This window comes from Syzygium oleosum, unplaced genomic scaffold (genome assembly GCF_021117445.2).
Source record: "Syzygium oleosum isolate NSW1041296 unplaced genomic scaffold, Sole_v2.1 Sole_v2.24, whole genome shotgun sequence".
Taxonomy (NCBI): domain Eukaryota; kingdom Viridiplantae; phylum Streptophyta; class Magnoliopsida; order Myrtales; family Myrtaceae; genus Syzygium; species Syzygium oleosum.
In genome coordinates, this window is record NW_026607508.1 from 1,670,030 (window position 1) to 1,688,881 (window position 18,852).

At 45.1% G+C, this 18,852-nt stretch overlaps 2 protein-coding genes and 1 pseudogene across 3 annotated transcripts; 2 read left to right on the forward strand and 1 right to left on the reverse strand.

Moving 5' to 3' along the window:
- Positions 1-6,301: 6,301 nt before the first annotated feature.
- Positions 6,302-7,021, reverse strand: LOC115665561 (60S ribosomal protein L27-like). Its single transcript, XM_030587424.2, has one exon. It carries the CDS (start codon positions 6,944-6,946, stop codon positions 6,539-6,541), a length of 408 nt encoding a protein of 135 aa, XP_030443284.1. The 5' UTR covers positions 6,947-7,021; the 3' UTR covers positions 6,302-6,538.
- A 1,028-nt stretch (positions 7,022-8,049) lies between these two features.
- On the forward strand, positions 8,050-15,034 carry LOC115665560 (uncharacterized). 2 transcript variants are annotated; one of them, XM_056302647.1, is made up of 12 exons: positions 8,050-8,265; positions 8,495-8,530; positions 8,713-8,754; positions 9,709-9,828; positions 9,961-10,106; positions 10,191-10,338; positions 10,427-10,510; positions 11,700-11,815; positions 12,361-12,419; positions 14,331-14,421; positions 14,562-14,630; positions 14,749-15,034. In XM_056302647.1, exons 1-12 carry the CDS (start codon positions 8,157-8,159, stop codon positions 14,833-14,835), a joined length of 1,107 nt encoding a protein of 368 aa, XP_056158622.1. In that variant the 5' UTR covers positions 8,050-8,156; the 3' UTR covers positions 14,836-15,034. The 2 variants fall into 2 exon arrangements, with proteins under 2 accessions (XP_056158622.1, XP_056158621.1); XM_056302646.1 differs by having other exon boundaries at positions 8,051-8,265; positions 14,562-15,034.
- Positions 15,035-17,104: 2,070 nt separating this feature from the next.
- On the forward strand, positions 17,105-17,882 carry LOC115667456 (peroxiredoxin-2E-2, chloroplastic-like; annotated as a pseudogene).
- The last annotated feature ends 970 nt before the right edge of the window (positions 17,883-18,852 follow it).

Here is an 18,852-nt window from a genome sequence, read left to right on the forward strand (position 1 = left end):
TAAATTCAGCCAATTTCTGTTCTTGGGCACTTTCCGAGAAATACTTGCCGTTGAAGGTCTCAGTGAAGACAATCCAATTCGGGGCAATACCAGCGGGGAATACTTGACCTCTGGTGGCCCTCCACCAATCACTTGCATTATTTTGAAGCTGATAGACTGCTAGCGTCACTTTTTCTTCCTCAGTACACCCCAGCACCTCAAAAGCTTTCTCTAGCTCTTCTACCCATCTCGGTGCAGCCTCGGGGTCGCCTCTCCCATCAAACTTCGAGGGTTTCAACCTCAGAAATTGCTCAACTAGCTTGGACATCGGCCTGTTCGCATTTACTCACACTAAACCCGGATTTCCACTAATCACATTATTCCCCTGATTTCCATTATTCCCTATGATCTCACTGGCAGCTGCAGCAGCGACAGTCGCGCTCCTTTCTCCTGTCTGTCTACCCGATAATAATCCTGCTTCCTCAAGTACCCTCCACACTTCATCCAATCTAGGATCCCCCACAACTCCAGCTTGCGGGGCTATACGACCTCGACCTCGACCTCTACCTCGACCTCTACCTCGACCTCGACCGCTCATCTTACCAGTCCTCACAAGGCTCACCTGCTAAATTCCACGCAGGAATTAGAAACCTAGGCCAACTATACCAGTCTAAGCCCTAGGCAGTGCATCACAACACATTTCATTAAGCAGGCAGCCAACCACAACAACACCCAATCACAACCAACAGAGTTCGTGCACTTACCTCAAGTCCTGACGCACCTGCACCTCACATAATATTGCATAAAAACCACTCAGCAATCACAATCATATAGTCTGGGATACGCATGACACACAAGACTCCCTAACTGACTACCCCAAAGTCATCGCTCCTTATCACTCCAGGTTTCGACCACTTGGATCGAGCTGACCTTGCTCTGATACCAAATCAACAGGGATGTCACGCCCCGCACCCTACGAGCGCGCGGTCATCCTCGATGGTCGATCATTGAACGCGACGCCCCAGACGCGTCGCCGACCCAAACGAAACACCCAACAATAAAGGCAAGCGGAAGCGAAACTAATTAACCCAGACAATAAACAATGACAAAGGGATAGTACGAAACAATAATTGCATACCATCATAAAGTAGTCACTATACAAAATGATAACTCGGGCTACCAATTTAGAACCACAGTTTTCAAAAGGGGGCGGTGGTTGACAAGCTTATCTCCTCTACAAAAGGTACTCAAAGGACAGGGTAAATGATCTATTCTTCAATCCCTGTGGTGCTCCGGCGGCGTCTCCGAATCGATTACGGTCGCGGATCTGAAATGGTTATATAATAACCGTGAGAACGAGTCTCAATAAGCAACCCCCTAAACCCCACGTAGGCCAATGCGTACCCAGACAAGTCATACATGCAATCTACCCCATAACATATAAAATTCGCATCATTGTACTTACCTCGCCATCAAGTCCATGCCAACTCTACACGTTAGCCGTCACGTGATAAGGCAATAATAGTAATTAAATAACACATCACAAATCGCTCAAACACCAACCACGCTTTCACTCAATCACTCCAACTAATTCAACCAGTCAATTCAATCACACTCAATTCGCATGCATGGCCGAGCAACTTTCCATGACCTCCCAAGTCCTTTCACACAATCCGCGTCAACACGCCTCAGGTCAGCCCTCAGATCAAGCTGGGTTCAGTCCCGCGTAACCACGCCTCAGGACATTTCTCTCGATCCGCGTAACCACGCCTCAGGTCATTACTTGCCTTTCTAGCCACACCCGCGTAACCACGCCTCAAGTTGGCAGCCCTCAGATCAAGCCGGGCTCAGTCCCTCGTAACCACGCCTCAAGACATTTCTCTCGACCCGCGTAACCACGCCTCAGGTCATCACTTGCCTTTCTAGCCACACCCGCGTAACCACGCCTCAGGTTGGCAGCCCTCAGATCAAGCCGGGCTCAGTCCCGCGTAACCACGCCTCAGGACATTTCTCTCGACCCGCGTAACCACGCCTCAGGTCATCACTTGCCTTTCTAGCCACACCCGCGTAACCACACCTCAGGTTGGCAGCCCTCAGATCAAGCCGGGCTCAGTCCCGCGTAACCACGCCTCAGGACATTTCTCTCGACCCGCGTAACCACGCCTCAGGTCATTACTTGCCTTTCTAGCTACACCCGCATAACCACGCCTCAGGTTGGCAGCCCTCAGATCAAGCCGGGCTCAGTCCCGCGTAACCACGCCTCAGGACATTTCTCTCATGCACATGCACCACCACACAATCTATCATCTAACACATCGTACATTTCACAATCAAATTACCAAGCTCACACCAATGTCAATCTGACACACTATAACGACCAATTTAATTCACACTCCCCACATCAATCCACCGATTCGACATTCATGTCGGCACATTCAAATAATCCAATTCACCCACAAGCGCCACGACAATTCAGTCAGGCATATTTATCTCAGTCAATCACTAAATCAGCCACACAATTATCGCCACAATAATTCACCAATTAAGCACAATCAGTCTAATTAGCCCACGTCTAATTAAATTCCTAAGCCGGTACTAAATTTCACCCTAAACAAGTCTAAAAATACCCAAAGTACTAGGTAGGGTTTAGGAAGTCACTTACCTAAGTTTGGCCCGGAAAAGTCGGCTCGGGCCCAAAATGGCCCGGTGAAACGACGGGATCGGGCGCGAGCGCGGCCAACAGGGCGCGGTGGCCGGCCAACGCGGCACAATGGCCGATCGGCGTGCCTGGCGCTGCGGGCGCGATGGCCCTGCGGCGTGCCGGGCGCACGGGCGAACGGACGGGCGACGTGCTCGGTCGGATGGGCGACGCGCCTGGTCCGGACGGCACGCGCCGGGCGAGCTCGGCCACGGCCCGGCCGGGCTCTGGGCCGCTCGGCCACGGCCCGGCCGGGCTGGGTCGGGCCGTGGCTAGCTGGCGGTCGAGGCGGCGACCGGCGGCGCGACTCCGCGATAATCCTGGCAACAAGGACCTACGGTGGCGAGCTGACTTACGACGAGCCGCAGTGAGGGGCGGAGGCTCGGCCTGGGCGGCGAGAGGAGAGAGAGAGTGAGGTTGGCTAATCGAGGCGGATCAAGGCGTGCATGCGGCACACAAGCGACGGCTGACGGCAATGGCAACAAGGACTAGTGACGCGGCGGCGACGAGCCGGGAGGAGAGATGGAGGTCGGCTCATGCGGCGAAGCGGTGAGTGGAGCGGCAGAAGGCCGGGCCGTGATGTGGGCAGCGCCGCGGCGATCTCGGCCCGGACAAGCCGGGCGACGGCGAGTCGGGCCATGCAGTTAGCGGACGACGCCGGGCGGCTGAGAGGACGCGGCGGCGGCTCGCAGCAGTGAGAACGGCGGCAAGCCGAGCTCACGCGCTCGGGAGGAGGAGAAGGCAGAGTCGGGCGGGGCTACCGGGCGATACGGCGGCGCGACGACGGCGCAAGGAGGACGGCGGCATCGGCGGCTGGTGGGGCGGCGTCGGGCGGAGGCGGAACGTCGGTCGAACGGCGGTCGACGAGCAGGGCACGGCGGAGCAAAACCAGTCGGGCGAAGGAAGAAGGAGAAGAAGAAGAAGAAGAAGAAGAAGAAGAAGAAGAAGAAGAAGAAAGAAAAGGGAAATAAGGGAAGAGGAGAGAGAGAGAGAGTGGTTGCATGGGGAAGGGGAAACATGCGCATGGCAGGGGGTGGGACGTGCGCGGAGGGGACGTGCTCAGCGCGGCAGAGGGAGGAGAGAGAGAGAGAGAGAGAGAGAGAGAGAGAGAGAGAGACTCAAAGTCAAACCTCTCACTCGAGTGCGATCCAACGGACACGGTTCAAACCCGAAAACGATCTAACGGTCCCCTATAATCCTAATTAATAATATAGGAAAATGGCCAAAATAAAATATGCCAAAACACACCACGAGGGAGGTCTACCAGTCCAAATCCGCACCCGGTCAAAAATCCACTTTTCACATACTCCGGATAATACCGACGCTGGCCACAATAATATCGACACCGTCCAATTAAATTCGTCGCGGAACTCCGAGAAATTCGACACTAAAGTTTGGGCTCTAAATAACGGCCAAATTCGATCGAGTGCGATTCTAGCGAAATCTCTAATATAAAAATAATAAAAAACCCAGGAGTGATCAGTTCCGGGCGAGATTTTATTATAAGCGCACTGACGAATTATACGTTTTATAAATCCCAAAAATGGGCCAAAATTCGGAATGTCACAATTACCTGCCCTCCAAATCGAAGATCACGAATCATGCTAGCTAATATTTTTTATTTTGCAATTTTTCTCGTAATTATTAACTAGAGGCAACGCATGGAGCGAGATCGTCATGTAGGGAAAGAAATATTTATAGCCACTAGAGGAAATTGGCGAAGTTGATGGTTTTAACATAAAATGAGATCATCCGTTTCTTATGTAATTGTTTCGGGGAAGTAGATGAAGTTGGTGGATAAAGTAAGTAGTCACAAAAAAAAGTGGGTAAAATCGCTTCAGGTTTTTTTCAATAAAAAAAATTGCTTCTTTTATTATATGCTCTTCATAACTTTAGATTTAGATTAGATTACTGAAATAATTTATTACAAAGAAAAAGATCCGCGTGAATGTGCATGAACCATTCAAAAGTACGGGACTTCCACCAAATTATATATGAAGGCAGACAGACATAGAGTTACGACTGAGTACGACAAATTTAATGACTCATACCCACATGATATCCTACCCATATGAAGTATATCCAACGTCTTGAACGATAAGACATTTTGCAATTTTTGATCTTCAAGGATTGAAATCCTGAAACATCAATAGGATGAACTTTCAACTGCCAAAGGAATATTGGCACTTTGTCTCACAATGCCAGAGCAAATGTAAAGAAATGGTAGGACAAATGTAGTTTAACCCAGGATCAGATGAGTAGGACAAGATCGATCAAAATTGACAGTTTTTTTATGCTTTGAACAAATGGAAGTTGCACTCTAGGATACGAAAGACAACTCCTATCTCAGGAGTGAACTTGTCCTGATTGCCAAACTACTCTGTGATAAAGCAAACTCATATTGGACCTGTAATGGAGTTCATCCCAACATACATAATCAACAGCTGAGTCGACCCCAAGCATTGGCATAATGCTTGAATTGTCATTGTTACTGTTGTGTGTGTGTTCTGTGCCACCACCAGCAGAGAGCGCACGCTCCAGAGAGAGAGAAACCCTCGATGGGACATAAAGAAAGTGGACATCGCCCGAAAACTTCCGTGTGCGAACCATCATCATCTAACTCTGTATTCATTGCCTTGAGATAGCATGACAGCACACCAGAAAGACAAAGCAAGAGGAAGGTATAGGAAAACAACCATGCGATTGGATCAGCCACTCGTAGAGACACTCATGATTCATTTTTCAAGTTCCAAAAAAGCAGAGTAGGATCTAAACCTGTGATCTTGCGACGACCAAACAGTGAAGCCCAACACGAAATCGCAATGACGATAAACGCTGATGATCTTTTTTTTCAATATAAATGATGATGATTACTAGTGTGAATAAGCACATGACTGAGACTATGGCTATGTTACAGTCAGCAATCAATCGCATTACTCAACGAAGCACAAGTATACTGATTAGAACCATAATCCTAGCGACTAAGAATTTGACCTGATATTGACAACAAGGACTGACACGACATACAGCGACTAACAAAAGTACCAACGACTTCATTAATTTCATGTTGGCTGGCTTTGATATTGCTATCACAAGCACAAATCAAGATTCAGAATAATTAAGATAACACGAAAGACAGCTTCAAAGCACACTCTCTAGAATCAAACTTCTAACTCTGCAATTCATATGGGCAAGTCATTATGCAAATAGAGAAAATCAAGGCCAAGAAATGAACGACTCTGTTCCCTCTTTGGTATTGGCCATCTCCCCAGGAAACAACTCAAATTCCTTTAAAAAGGACGGCGTTCAATCACAAATTAATAAATTAGAATGTACCACATCACCCTGATCATACCTGATCAAGCATCATTGGGTGAAAGCAGACATTGTATAGAACAATAGCATACTTATGCAAAAAAATCCCTCCTCCAACCCCATTAACCCGAGTAGCCTAAAGAATAAACGAATCGACAGACTGAATGATAATGCCAGAAACTCCAAATTCACTTGTAACCATGACAAGCTCGATTCCACACAACTTAAACAGTCGAACAAATACCGGCAACGCGTATATCGATTTCACTCCTCTACCGAGTCAAAGCACTACCACACAGAATAGAACTGTCAAAGCAAAGAAAAACATAACCAACCCGAAACAGATCCAACGCTGAAACATTAACAGTAGTAACACATTTCAAAATTGAATGAGGTGTTCAAGCTCCAAATTAACCAATACAAGCCCAATCCAGGCTCGCCTCTCATTCATCGTTCGCTCAATCCACGTATCGACAACAAAAGGATAAAAAAAATCCAATCTTGCCCTAACACGACGAACACCCAATTCGCAAACGGACCCGAAAATCAGAACCTGAGCTTGGTGAAGAACCACCTGTTCTTGCCGGTCTTGAACCTCTCCTCGAGCCGCTTCTTGGCCTCCTTGGCGGCGGTGACCCTCTTGTCCTTGCTCTGGAGGGAGTCGGGGGCGACGGCGTCCTTGAGGTCGACGTCGAGGGTGTAGCGGGTGGGCATCAGGTGGCGGTAGTTGACGAGCTTCACGAAGGCCTTCACCCGGGACTTCTTGGCGGCCTTCTTGGCGGAGTCCTTCCTGACGACCTTGCTGGGGTACTTCTTGATGCCGGCGACGAGGCAGTGGGCGTAGGGGCGGTCCCTGGTGCCGTCGTCGAAGTTGCGGACGATGACGGCCTTCCGGCCGGCGTAGCGGCCCTGGAGCACCACCACGGCCTTCCCGGGCTTGAGGAATTTCACCATCTCTGTGCGGTTGCTGCTCTGCTCTTGGAGATCTCTCCGTGCGCGCGTTTTTCTTCTTCGGCTGGGGTTTTTTTTTTTTTTTTAGGGAACGGAGTGAGGAAAGTTAAAGCAAATTTAAAAGGCGGCTTTGGTTAAAAAATAAATTAAAAACTTTTTTTTAAGGTTAATATCAAGAAAAATTACAATATGATATATTTATGATAAATTTATTTTAAATTAATTTTTAAATTATCAAAAATTCAAAATTAATATACTCATGATAATTTTTTGATAATAAAAAATTCAAAACTGATATACCGGTGACAAATGTATTATCTGTTAAATTAGGTCAATGCCACGAAAAATCATAAATTTGTAAATTTACGAAAAATAAAAGGGGTAAAACTATAAATCGGTACACTTGTTAACCGTAATGTATCATCCAACTCGGCAATTTGTAAAAACTAACGAAAGGTAAATTTGTTATAAATGTACAAGTTTGAGATTTTTAGTGATCAAAAAATTAACTTTAGGTAAATTTATTACAAGTGTACCGATTTAAGATTTTTTGTGATATTCCCTTTTTTAAAATGTAATCTTTCCTGAAATTAGCATATTTTAATTCATGTTAGACATAGAAATTATTCATCGTAATTTTGTCGACTTAACGCGATGGATAAAATAATTCATATTCAACTTCAATCCGTTCAAACTCGAATTAATTTTATTAGATTGGTCTATCAACCTAATCACAAAAGTGACTTATATTGGTATATTTGATTTAAGTTAACGATAGTTATCTATAGGGGTAATTACATTGAAAATACATGAATTTTTCCCCACTTTACAATCAAGCACTCGATATTTTTTTTAAATTCAAGGATGACATAGAATGTTGCCATACAATTTAGGGACTAAATTGAATACGTATCAAAAGTTCAAGTTAAAAGTTTATAAATGATATTGTATATTAAGCTAAAATTATTGGATCGCATTAAATAAATCATAAATTTAGGAACGACATTGTATATGAGATCAAAATTTAAGAATCATTTGTGTAATTTTTCTTGACAAGTGAGATGTGTAATTAATTCATTTTCCTTTTTAAGGACGTTTTTGAACGGGAAAACGTTAACGTTAATTGTGGTCGGAGTGTCAACCAGGTGGCCTCACTGACCTAAAAAAGCTTCGAGCGCCGCCGTTCGCGATAACCACGCCGGAGGACGGCACGATGAGCAGCTCGCAAGCCCACCACGACGGCGGCGGCGACGACTCCGACGAGGGCGAGGTCTTCCTCGACGACTCCGACATCATCCACGAAGTCACCGTCGACGACGAAGGTTTCTTCTTCATTTCTTCTTCATCATCATCATCGCTCTGGCTTCTAAATTGCCTCAGAAAGGTTTCGATACACGCACGCAGCTCAGTCTGATCGTCTCTACGCACGAAAGGGTGACGAGGGTGTCTTTCAATTTCTTTACTTGGGTCCATCCTCATTTGATTCTGTTCATGGGTCTGGTAGATGTTCTGTCTCCTTCGTTTCTCTGACTCCTCGATTGTGTTTTGCAGATCTTCCCGACGCCGACGATGAGGCAGACGAGGCTGGTAAGACTAATGCAATAGTTTTTCTTCGTTTTTGTTTGGCTGGGGTTTAGTGAATTCATTGGGTTTAGGGGTTATCACGAGTGGGCGAATTCAGCGGCCTTTGTGCAGTCTAAATTGGAAGTTTATGGTCGATTTTACTGTCGGTTTTTTAACGGCTGATCGTCTCTGTCTTTTAATTTCAGAGGAAGCGGATGACTCTTTGCACATATTCACAGGCCATACTGGTAACTTTTTTGTTCTTGTTCGTTTGCGAGCGACAATTTTCTATGCTTAAAATCCTGCTGGACATGGGTATCATCTAGTCCAGGTTGTATTGGGAGTGGTAGATTGTATGTTTGTGGCTGGTGTTTGTCTTTCAGCTGATTAAACCATTATAGCTATCTATGAATCGGTAAGAACGCAACTGGCAATCTAGATAAGGAATATCTGCTCTCTGTGTACAAGAAGCTGCAGTTTTTGTTCCAATGACATTCAGACGACTAATCTGAATTGCAGAATGGGTTAATCAATTGAGACGAGGGAATAAAGTACTAGTGCTTTTTGTATATGCTAAGGGGGTTCATCAGTGCAAGTGCAAATTCTTAGTGAAACAATTGATCCCTCTGTTAAGTAGTCATGCATTATGATCATGATTGAGAGTTATATTGTAATTACAAACGGCATTGATGGAGGTTCTAGTCAACATCCACCTCAAGTCTTCATTGGGTGTTCTAGAACAAAAGCAGAATTAATTTGTGCGGTTGGTTCAAAGTCTTTGAGAAAGCCTTACTGCTTGAGGGGACTGATGTAGCAGACTGGTCTGATAAAACTGTCCTGCCATGTTGGAGTGGAAATCTTGAATGATCTTATTAGGTTTTATCACCCTTTCTTGTTCAAATAGATGCCAGCTGTTAATTCACTGCTAAAGGGGATTGAGTTGTTCTTTTACCATTTAGTTCTTATTGTATCAAGAAACTAATCGGAAAATTGAATGACAACCATTTAGTTCTTTATTGTGGTTGTGATAGAAATTATTTGGACCATTGACTGTGTAATCTGAAATGTCAGCTTTTTGTGAATAGACAAATTTGTTTATTTGCATTTTACAGATCAGCGTTCACGGAGATACTCAGTTCAAGAAGCATGCCATGTCTTATAGAAGTTTTTTCTGACTTGTCTATTCTCTTCCTCATATGCAGGTGAACTCTACACTGTTGCTTGCAGTCCCACAGATGCAACACTGGTGGCAACTGGGGGTGGAGATGATAAAGGGTTTCTGTGGAGGATAGGTCATGGAGATTGGGCAGTTGAGCTCCAAGGCATGTGCATGTAGCCACTAGTTCCTTCCTATCGAATAGAGACCCATATTGTTGATAATTTACTAGTTATTTATGCTCATGCAGGCACAAATATGTTTGCTACAAGACCCTAATCTTCTAGAATTCCTGCAGGTCATAAGGATTCCGTCTCTTGTTTAGCGTTTAGTCTGGATGGGCAGCTGCTTGGATCTGGAAGCCTTGATGGAGTTATACAGATTTGGGATGTTCCATCTGGAAATCTTAAAGGCACCCTTGATGGACCCGGAGGGGGCATAGAGGTGAAAATTTGAATTGATGAGATTTTGCTGCCTTGACATTTCATTTTCCCAGAAAGGTTGGTGATGAGCTGTGTGATTACTCAGTGGATCAGGTGGCATCCCAAGGGACACTTAATATTAGCAGGTTCGGAGGATTCCACTGTTTGGATGTGGAATGCTGACAAGATGGCCTACTTGAATATGTTTTCGGGGCACGGTAACAGCGTCACGTGTGGAGATTTTACTCCTGATGGTACTGATCTAGTCTCTTTGCTATTGTCTGCTACTAAAGGCGTTTTTTTTTTATCATTATCAACACTATGGCCCTCCTCTTTGCCTAGGGAAGACAATTTGTACTGGCTCGGATGATGCAACTTTGAGAATTTGGAATCCCAAGAGTGGGGAAAACATTCATGTTGTAAAAGGTATTCTTCAACCCTTGCTTAATCTTGTTTGTTGAAGTATTATTTACAGGGTAAAACAGTTGATTCACCAGCTTCGAAGTAGCGTCCTAAGAAAGTGTTGGTGAGGTGATATCTTAGAGTTCCAGGAGATGTTAAATGACTTTTCTTGATTATGCTTTCTATTTTTTGTTTTTAACCATTCCCATCTGATCAAAGAATGTTTTGAAAAATGTGTTCATTGAGAAGAAAAGTTGATGAGGTATAGTATCTCGACTGCATAACCAGAAAGGCCTTGCATTCTTGTAAAAGATGTGCATCACATGTGTCAATACTTTTCTAGATGTGGTAAAAATTCAACTTAATGAGATGTTATAAGGGGCCCTATTCTTACCTCTTGTCGCACTAGAATTGCTTGGATTTTTAAGATCCTTAGAACTCTATTTTGAGACATCTAGTTCTTTCTGCTTCGATAGCAATTTTATTAGCTTTATGGCACCATGTTGGATTATTACGCTATAGCCTAGCATGAGATCTGAGTGAAAGAAGCTCAATCTAAGATTATCATTGATAAAATGTCCATACCAAAAGCCGAAACTAATAGGTGGAGGGACATAACATGAATATTAGGCCTATATAAATCTCATTGACAAGCGATGTGAGATAATTTAAAATGCCCTCTCACATGGAAACCGGACTGAGAACGGCAAGTGAAATTGATGAATGGGGGCCCACACGTGTGGCATAAATTGAGGTGGAACCTGGCTCCGATACTATGTTGGAAAGTTCGATCTAAAAACTTTTAGTAATCGGTGGAGGGAGATAACATCAATATCATGCCCATACAAACTCCATAGATAAATGATAATTTACACTCACCATCAGATTTTTGACATGTGGAAGAATTTCGGTCATGAAACTAACTCCAAACACACTTGTCACTTATCCAATGGTGAGTTTGTAAAAATCTTTTTCTAATTGACAGTGGACTAACAATAATCCCAATCTATATGGTTTCTCTTCCTCCCTGTTTTCATAGAATCATTATATTCTTCCTTACATAACGACAAGAATTTTCTATATCAGCAAAAAGCACTTGCAGTGGAAACAAGTAATATCTATATTTCAAAGATGTTGTATCTGAGGTGAGACAGTTGTGTGGAGCCTTTACTATTCCATCTAAAATACTTGACATCTAATGTGCTCTCTTCAGGTCATCCATATCATGCTGAAGGACTAACAAGCATGGCAATAAGCTCTGATTCAAGTCTTGCTATTACTGGTGCCAAAGATGGATCTGTTCGCATTGTCAATATATCAAGTGGAAGGGTTGGATGTTACTTCTTTTCTTCTTCTTCTTTCTATCTTGAAGCATGCATTGGTGTCAATGAAAAAGTAGGAGAAAAATTAAGTATCACAGGAACTACTCTGGTAGAATCACGGGGAGGGATTTTCTATCTTGAAGCATGCATTGGTGTCAATGAAAAAGTAGGAGAAAAATTAAGTATCACGGGAACTACTTCTGGTAGAATCATGGGGAGGGATTGGAAGGGTTCTGTAAAAATAAGTCATTATATTTTAATACAATCAGGATGGAATGCGATGGCAGCATGGATGAAGTTTTGAATTTAAATTTGATATTGCGGTTTTAGATTTGTTAACTCAGTCTTCTGAAGAATTTTACTCATGATCGCTCATCTCAGACAACTTATTTGTTCTTGTGATGAAATAGCTTGTTACTCAGTTAGTTATTTCCATGCATCATGTCTTCTCCCTTACGAATGCACATGGTTAGGTTCTATTGCTGCTTATGCTGTGGCTAAATTTTTAGTGCACTTGTTGTCTGATGACATTTATGCTGCTGATTTCAACAGGTTGTGAGTTCTCTGGATGCTCACGCAGATTCTGTCGAATGTGTGGGACTGGCACCGAGGTATCACCTGTTTAACAAATTATTTTACTTAAACATAGATTATGAGAATAGATCTATATCTGCTAGTCATGGTCTTCACGATAATATCTAGAGCTCAATGGTGTCGGTGGATCCCATGCTGTTTGTAAATTAGACTATGATAGAGACGTTAAGCTAAACACTTATCTAGTATAAAAGACAAGCTCAGAGAAATGTAAATGGAAGATTTACGTAAAGGCTGGAAATAACTTCTGAGAGGTATTACTCTAATAATCATTCCCATTCGATGTTCTAATAATTGAAAATGCTTATTGGGCAATAAAAAATAAGCACAAACTGGAAGCATGAGATCATAGCATAGATATAAAATAATGCAAGGAGTTTGCCTTTGAAGAAGGTAGTGAAATGGCCCGTTTGGTTCGGCTTTTCAAATGCAACTTGGGGGAATGCAAATACCTTTAGGTGAAAGTCACTTGGAGAAATGTAAGTAGTGTTTGGTAAAAAAAAATTTGTGAAGCTACTTTGGCCTAAGTAGTGTTTGGTAAATTTTTTTTTGCAAAGAACTTTGGCAATTTTTAGTTTTAATATTCCAGTTTTGCCCCTATTACTGTTCATCTTCTTCACCGGCGAGGGTGGCCGGCGAGGGTAGATCTGGCCGGCGAGGGTGGCCGGCGAAGCGCCAGCGAGGTCGCCCGACCCAGGCGACGGCTGCCTGGGGTTGGGCGACCGCCCAAGCGCCGTCGCCTGGGTCGCGCGACTCAGCGGACGTCGGGCCGGTCGCGCGACCTCGAGCGACGTCCGGCCGGGCCGCGCGACCTCGGGCGAGCGGCAGCCGATCCCGGGTCGCGCGATTCCGGCGGACGGCCGCCCGGTCGCGCTGACCCTGAGCGACGGCCGCCGGGTCGCTGCGACCTCGGGCGACGGCCGCCCGGGTCGCGCGACCCGGGCGACGGCAGCCCGAGGTCGCGCGACCCGGCCGACGGCAGCCCGAGGTCGCGCGACCCGGCCGACCGTCGCACGGGGTCGCACGACCTCAGGCGACCGTCGCCGGGTCGCGACCCAGCCGACGTCGCGGAGGTCGCGCAACCCAGGCGACGGCGCCTGGGCGGTCGCCCGACCCCAGGCGGCCGTCGCCTAGGTCAGGCGACCTCGCCGGCCAGATCCGCCCTCGCCGGCCACCCTCGCCGTGAAGAAGATGAACAGTAACAGGGGCAAAACCGGAATAAAGAAATTTGAGTGAGGGCAATTTGGGAAGGGAAAAATAGGCTCAAATGCTGAAAGCCCAAAGCTGGTCCGGACCAGCTTTGAGCTTTCAGTATCCCAAATGCTAACTTTCGGCTTTCCGTTCTCCAAATTCAGCATTTTGGGAAGGGGCTTTCGAGCCCGAAAGCCCCTTCCCAAAGCTGAACCAAACGGGGCCAAAGTAGGTGTGATGTGATAGAGGATGGTAAATTAATTAAAGTCATTTTATGTTGTATATGATAATGAAAATGGACGACCAATTTGATCGAAGGGCACACGTGCACATTTTCTTTCTTGTGAATGACAATATATAAAACTTTGTAGATAAATGCATGAGGAGAGCATAAAGAAGGAAAATGCAGCGTTTTTTGAACCAAAATAAGTAGTATAGTTGCTTAGAGCATTGATTTGTTGTTATGGCGGTCAAAATAATGTGGGAAGGCAAGTGAAATGTGAGGTGTTGGTTCTACCATAATCACACATTCCACATGGAGTCACTTGCTTAAGCATTTAAGCAAGTGAATGCTCAACTATTTTCTCATCAAAGAAAAGTATTTGCTTATATTCCTCCTCCTGGAATTCATGTTTAAATCTAAATCACTTCAAACAAAAAAATGTTCACGAGATTATTAGAAATTGTTTTATATGAAATTCGGCAATTTTTTTACGGTTTCAAAACTCCTATGGCAGCTCCCCGTGGGCTGCGACTGGAAGCTTGGATCAGAAGCTTATTATATGGGATCTCCAGCATTCTTCTCCCCGTGCCACCTGTGATCACGAGGTGATTGCTCATGTTTCCCATTCAACTTTACTGATTAAATCTTTTCAAATAGATTGGATTGTCATATAGCTGTCTGCTGCGCTTAAAATTTGTGTTGCTTCATTGTGATGGACTTGGGGCTTGTTTGGGATTATCTCCAGGATGGGCTGACTTGCTTGACATGGGTTGGTGCATCAAGATTTTTGGCTACCGGTTGTGTCGATGGCAGAGTACGAGTGTGGGATAGCCTTTCTGGTGATTGCGTAAGAACATTTCACGGGCATTCCGAACCTGTTCAGTCCCTGTCGTTGTCTGCTAATGGCGAGTTCCTTGTTTCTGTTTCTATAGATGGAACTGCCAGGGTTTTTGAGATTGCGGAGTTTCACTAAGGATAACACCAATGATGTACAATATTGTTGTCTGTACAGTTCCTGAACTAAATTGCGGTCTTATGGTCTTTTCTTTTTGTTTTCATTTTTTTGCCCCCGCCCCTCAATATTCTCTGCATTTGAAAATCGAGGAAACCATAGAAGTTTCGACTTCGATATCTTTTGAGAATGTTTTATCTTTTTGAAGCTTATGCAAACACATATGCAATGTACTACTTGACAAGATAGGGAAAGTCTTTAGTTTACGGTGCGATTTAGTTGATGAATTTACATTTTATTAGAGATTTCATTCAATTCTGACTTGATTGGAAAACATTCAATTGCCCTGGTGGAGTGCTGTGGCTTTGAAATAGGGGTGATCAGTTCTCGATTCCCAATTTTGAGAACCGGGGACCGGTCCGATCCATTGGAATTGGTTACTTTTTTTATTTTTATCCCATTACAACAAGAGTAACAAATCTCAACATATTGATGGAAGCGAAGATGAGTAAAGAGTCGTGGTGCGACGATAAGGGAAAAGTATTGTATGTGGATTTAATTAACATTTTACTAATTTTTTTGAAGAAATAAAAAAAGGTATATGTAGTCGGTCCAATCCTTCCTTGGAATCGGGAACCGGATTGACTGGACATCGGTTTCACTTTTAGGAACCGGGAATAGGATCGACACTTTCGGGAATCGGAACAAACCGGCCGGTTCGGACAGTCTGTTTTGCACACCCATACTTTGAAGTCCCTTGATATTTTGCCCTTCATTGTCTTCCCAACCTAAGAAAAAGTTTAAAATGACGAAACTTGAGTTCAAGGACTGGACTGACACGACAATATGGTACATCATCGGACTTATTCTTAATGGAACTCTGCAGTGTCAAAAACTTCAGTTCCATCCATTGAAACAGAAACATGGAACTCCTCATTGGCAAACACTAAAGGGGCCCGAACCACTTTGGATTGCGCGTAAAATGTTCTTACACAAAAGTTTCTTTCAAAATATGTTGTCAAATTTCAAACTAAGAGAGATAAAACTTTAAAATCAAATAGATAACTTCACTATCATGAGTTTTGGTTGAACTAACATATATTTTTTTAAAATGCATCTCAAGATATTTTATCTAAATTTATCGAGAGAAAAATTGGCAAATGAAAAATCAAAGTCTATTGGTTAGATATGGTATATATCACAAAACAATGCCAAGTGTCTTGTCACATGAGAATTAGATATAGAGAGAAACTAAAGTGTCACATCTCACATGGAGGGAATGAGAGACATTCTCTCAGCTTCCGACTTTAATTATTTGCCAATTACATGGCTGACGCTTTGCGTGGGCATATTTAGATATATGACTTCTTATATGCATGAATTAGGCATATATAAATTGTCACTTATGATCTCAATGATGTTATCACGTTGTTTCCATGAAATCTGCATTTGGACCTATATATGTGCACAAGTGCCATAAAACGAAAAGTTTTGGAAAGTTAAAACATACAAAAACCTGCATAAAAGTTAAAATGGGACATATGATAGAAAAATCAGAGAAAGAAAAGTTTGAGAGCTATTGGCAACTTTGCCAAAAAAAAATTTGTTTTATAGGAGTTGGACGTCCTTTCTTCTAGTGTAGCTTTCATTCAATTCTTCATTGGCTGAGTTTTCTATGAAAAATTTGGCAAAAAAGTACTAAATCTATTGGACTTATGCCAATTTAAATTTAAACCTTCTAATTTTGCTAATTTAGTTATAAACCTATTGACAGTTTGCTAATTCAACCCAAACCTTTCAATTCTGTCAATTTAGTCATAAACTTTTTAATGAATTACCAATATAGTCTTTTCGGCTAATTTTGACCATAAATCACTGACATGGTAGTCTAGTCAAAGCTGGCTATCGTACATGGCATCACTGGCGTCAATGTGAATAGTTTTTTAAAAATATTTTTATAACTTTATATTATTTTTTATTGATATTTTCTTTCTTTTTCTTCATAGGGCTAGCGAGGCTGCTGGCCCTGGGGTGAGGGCTTGCAACACCCTAGCCGGCCACAGTGAGGGCCACGATGCCCTTGTTGTGTCTTGCGAAGGCTTGGGAGTAGGGGTGTCAATCAAACCCGTGCCGGCCCGGCCCGACCCGCGCCGGCCCAGCCCAACCCGCACCGGCCCGATCCAACGCTAAAATTTGGGGTAGGGCCTTAATTTTATTCAAATATGGCCCTAAAATTTGGGGTTTCATTAGGGTTGGGATATTTTAGGGTCGGCCCATTGACACTCTGGGTCGACCCATCTCCCTCTCTCAGTCTCTCTTCCCTTCTCTCTCCCCTCTCTGGCGCTACGCCGCCGCTCCTCCCCCCTCGCCGTCCCCTGTCGCCGGTCCCCCGGCAAGCCCCTCCGCCTCTCCACCGCCGCCACTCGCGTCGCCATCTCCGTGGGCGACAGGCCCCCCGACGCCACCCTCTCCTACTTCGACCCCGCCGACGACCTCGAGACCACCACCGTCTCCACCCTCACTGCCGGGAAGAAGTCGATCCTCTTCGCCGTCCCGGGGGCCTTCACCCCGACCTGCTCGCAGAAGCACCTGCCGGGGTTCGTGGAGAAGGCCGGGGAGCTGAAGGCCAAGGGCGTGGGCAACATCGCCTGCATCTCCGTGAACGACGCCTTCATGATGCGGGCGTGGAAGGAGAACCTGGGCATCGGCGACTACGTCATGCTGCTGTCGGACAGGAACGGGGACTTCACGAGGGCGATCGGGTGCGAGCTCGACCTGAGCGACCAGCCGGTGGGGCTCGGGGTGTGGTCGCGGCGGTACGCGCTGCTCGCGGAGGACGGCGTCGTGAAGGTGCTCAACCTGGAGGAAGGCAGGGCCTTCACCTTCAGTGGTGCCGAGGATATGCTCAAAGTCTTGTAGATGCTTTCAAGTTTCCATTTTTTTTCTTTTCTTTTTAGGGCTTTGAACTTGGCTGTCGTTGGCTGGTGTTGAGGGGTGAGGTTCTTGTTGGGTTTTGAGCTTGATGAAGTTTTCGTTCCTGAGTGCCTAATAAATTGAGATGGAGTTGGAACTGCGGTTTGATGCAGACACAATGGACAGGGATTTTGCTTCTGGGATTCCAAGATGTTGCCTTTCTTTTGTATTGATTTCGTGAGGATGATGATGTTGTTCCTGAGTTCAGCAGTATAAGAGTCAACGGGTGTTCTGGTGCTGGGAATCGCATTGCGAATTGCGATTCACAGTAGCAAAAAAAAAAAAAAACCCAAAGAGCCGGGCCGGCCCGACTCGACCCGGCCCAGCCCCAGGCCTTGGGGTGTACGGCGAACAGGGTCCTGGGTGGGTCAAGTATGACCCTGTAGGTTTCGGGTCGGGTCGGGTATCAAGAAAGCCCGACCCGACCCGACACATTGACACCCCTACTTGGGAGGGCATCACAAACCCTCGCTAGATCCAGTGATGACCATGGCTCATGACCTAGTAGGGCCGCCAACCTTACGAAAAGAAAAGAAAAGAAGAAAAAATAATTAAACATTAGAAAAATTTAAAATTATCCACGTTAGAGCCAGTTATACTACGTAGGACAGCCGTCGCTGTCATAGCGTAGCTAATTCAGACCAAAATTAGCTTGAAGGACTACATTGGTAATTCATTAAAAAGTTTATGACTAAGGCTCCGTTCGTTTGGCGGAAAATATTCTCCTTTTGGAAAATATTTTCCCGGAAGTCATTTTCCCGGAAAATATTTTCCCAGAACATAATTCTTCGGTGTTCGGTGATCAATATGAAAAAGTTTCGGAAAATTGCCGGCGGCGGGCGGCGGCGGGCGACCGCAGCGACGGCGACGGGCGACGGCGGCGGGGCGCGGCGGCGGCGGCGACCGGGCGACCGGCGGCCGGCGCGGCAGCGGCGGCGGGCAACCTGCGACCGGCGGCGGCGGACGGCGGCGGCGGGCGGCGACCGGGCCGCTGATACAGCGCGGCAAGGCCGGCGACCTTAGTGAAGAAGAAGAAGAAGAAGCTCCGGAAAATGATTTCCGCTTTTGAAGAAGCGAAAGTCATTTTCCATAGACTTAGGCTATTTTGTGA

Coding starts and splice junctions, on each gene's coding strand:
- LOC115665561 (XM_030587424.2), bottom strand. CDS start 6,946: ATGGTGAAATTCCTCAAGCCCGGGAAGGCCGTGGTGGTGCTCCAGGGC.
- LOC115665560 (XM_056302646.1), top strand. CDS start 8,157: ATGAGCAGCTCGCAAGCCCACCACGACGGCGGCGGCGACGACTCCGAC. Junction 8,266..8,494: donor AGTCACCGTCGACGACGAAG/GTTTCTTCTTCA, acceptor TGTGTTTTGCAG/ATCTTCCCGACGCCGACGAT. Junction 10,339..10,426: donor TGGAGATTTTACTCCTGATG/GTACTGATCTAG, acceptor CTCTTTGCCTAG/GGAAGACAATTTGTACTGGC.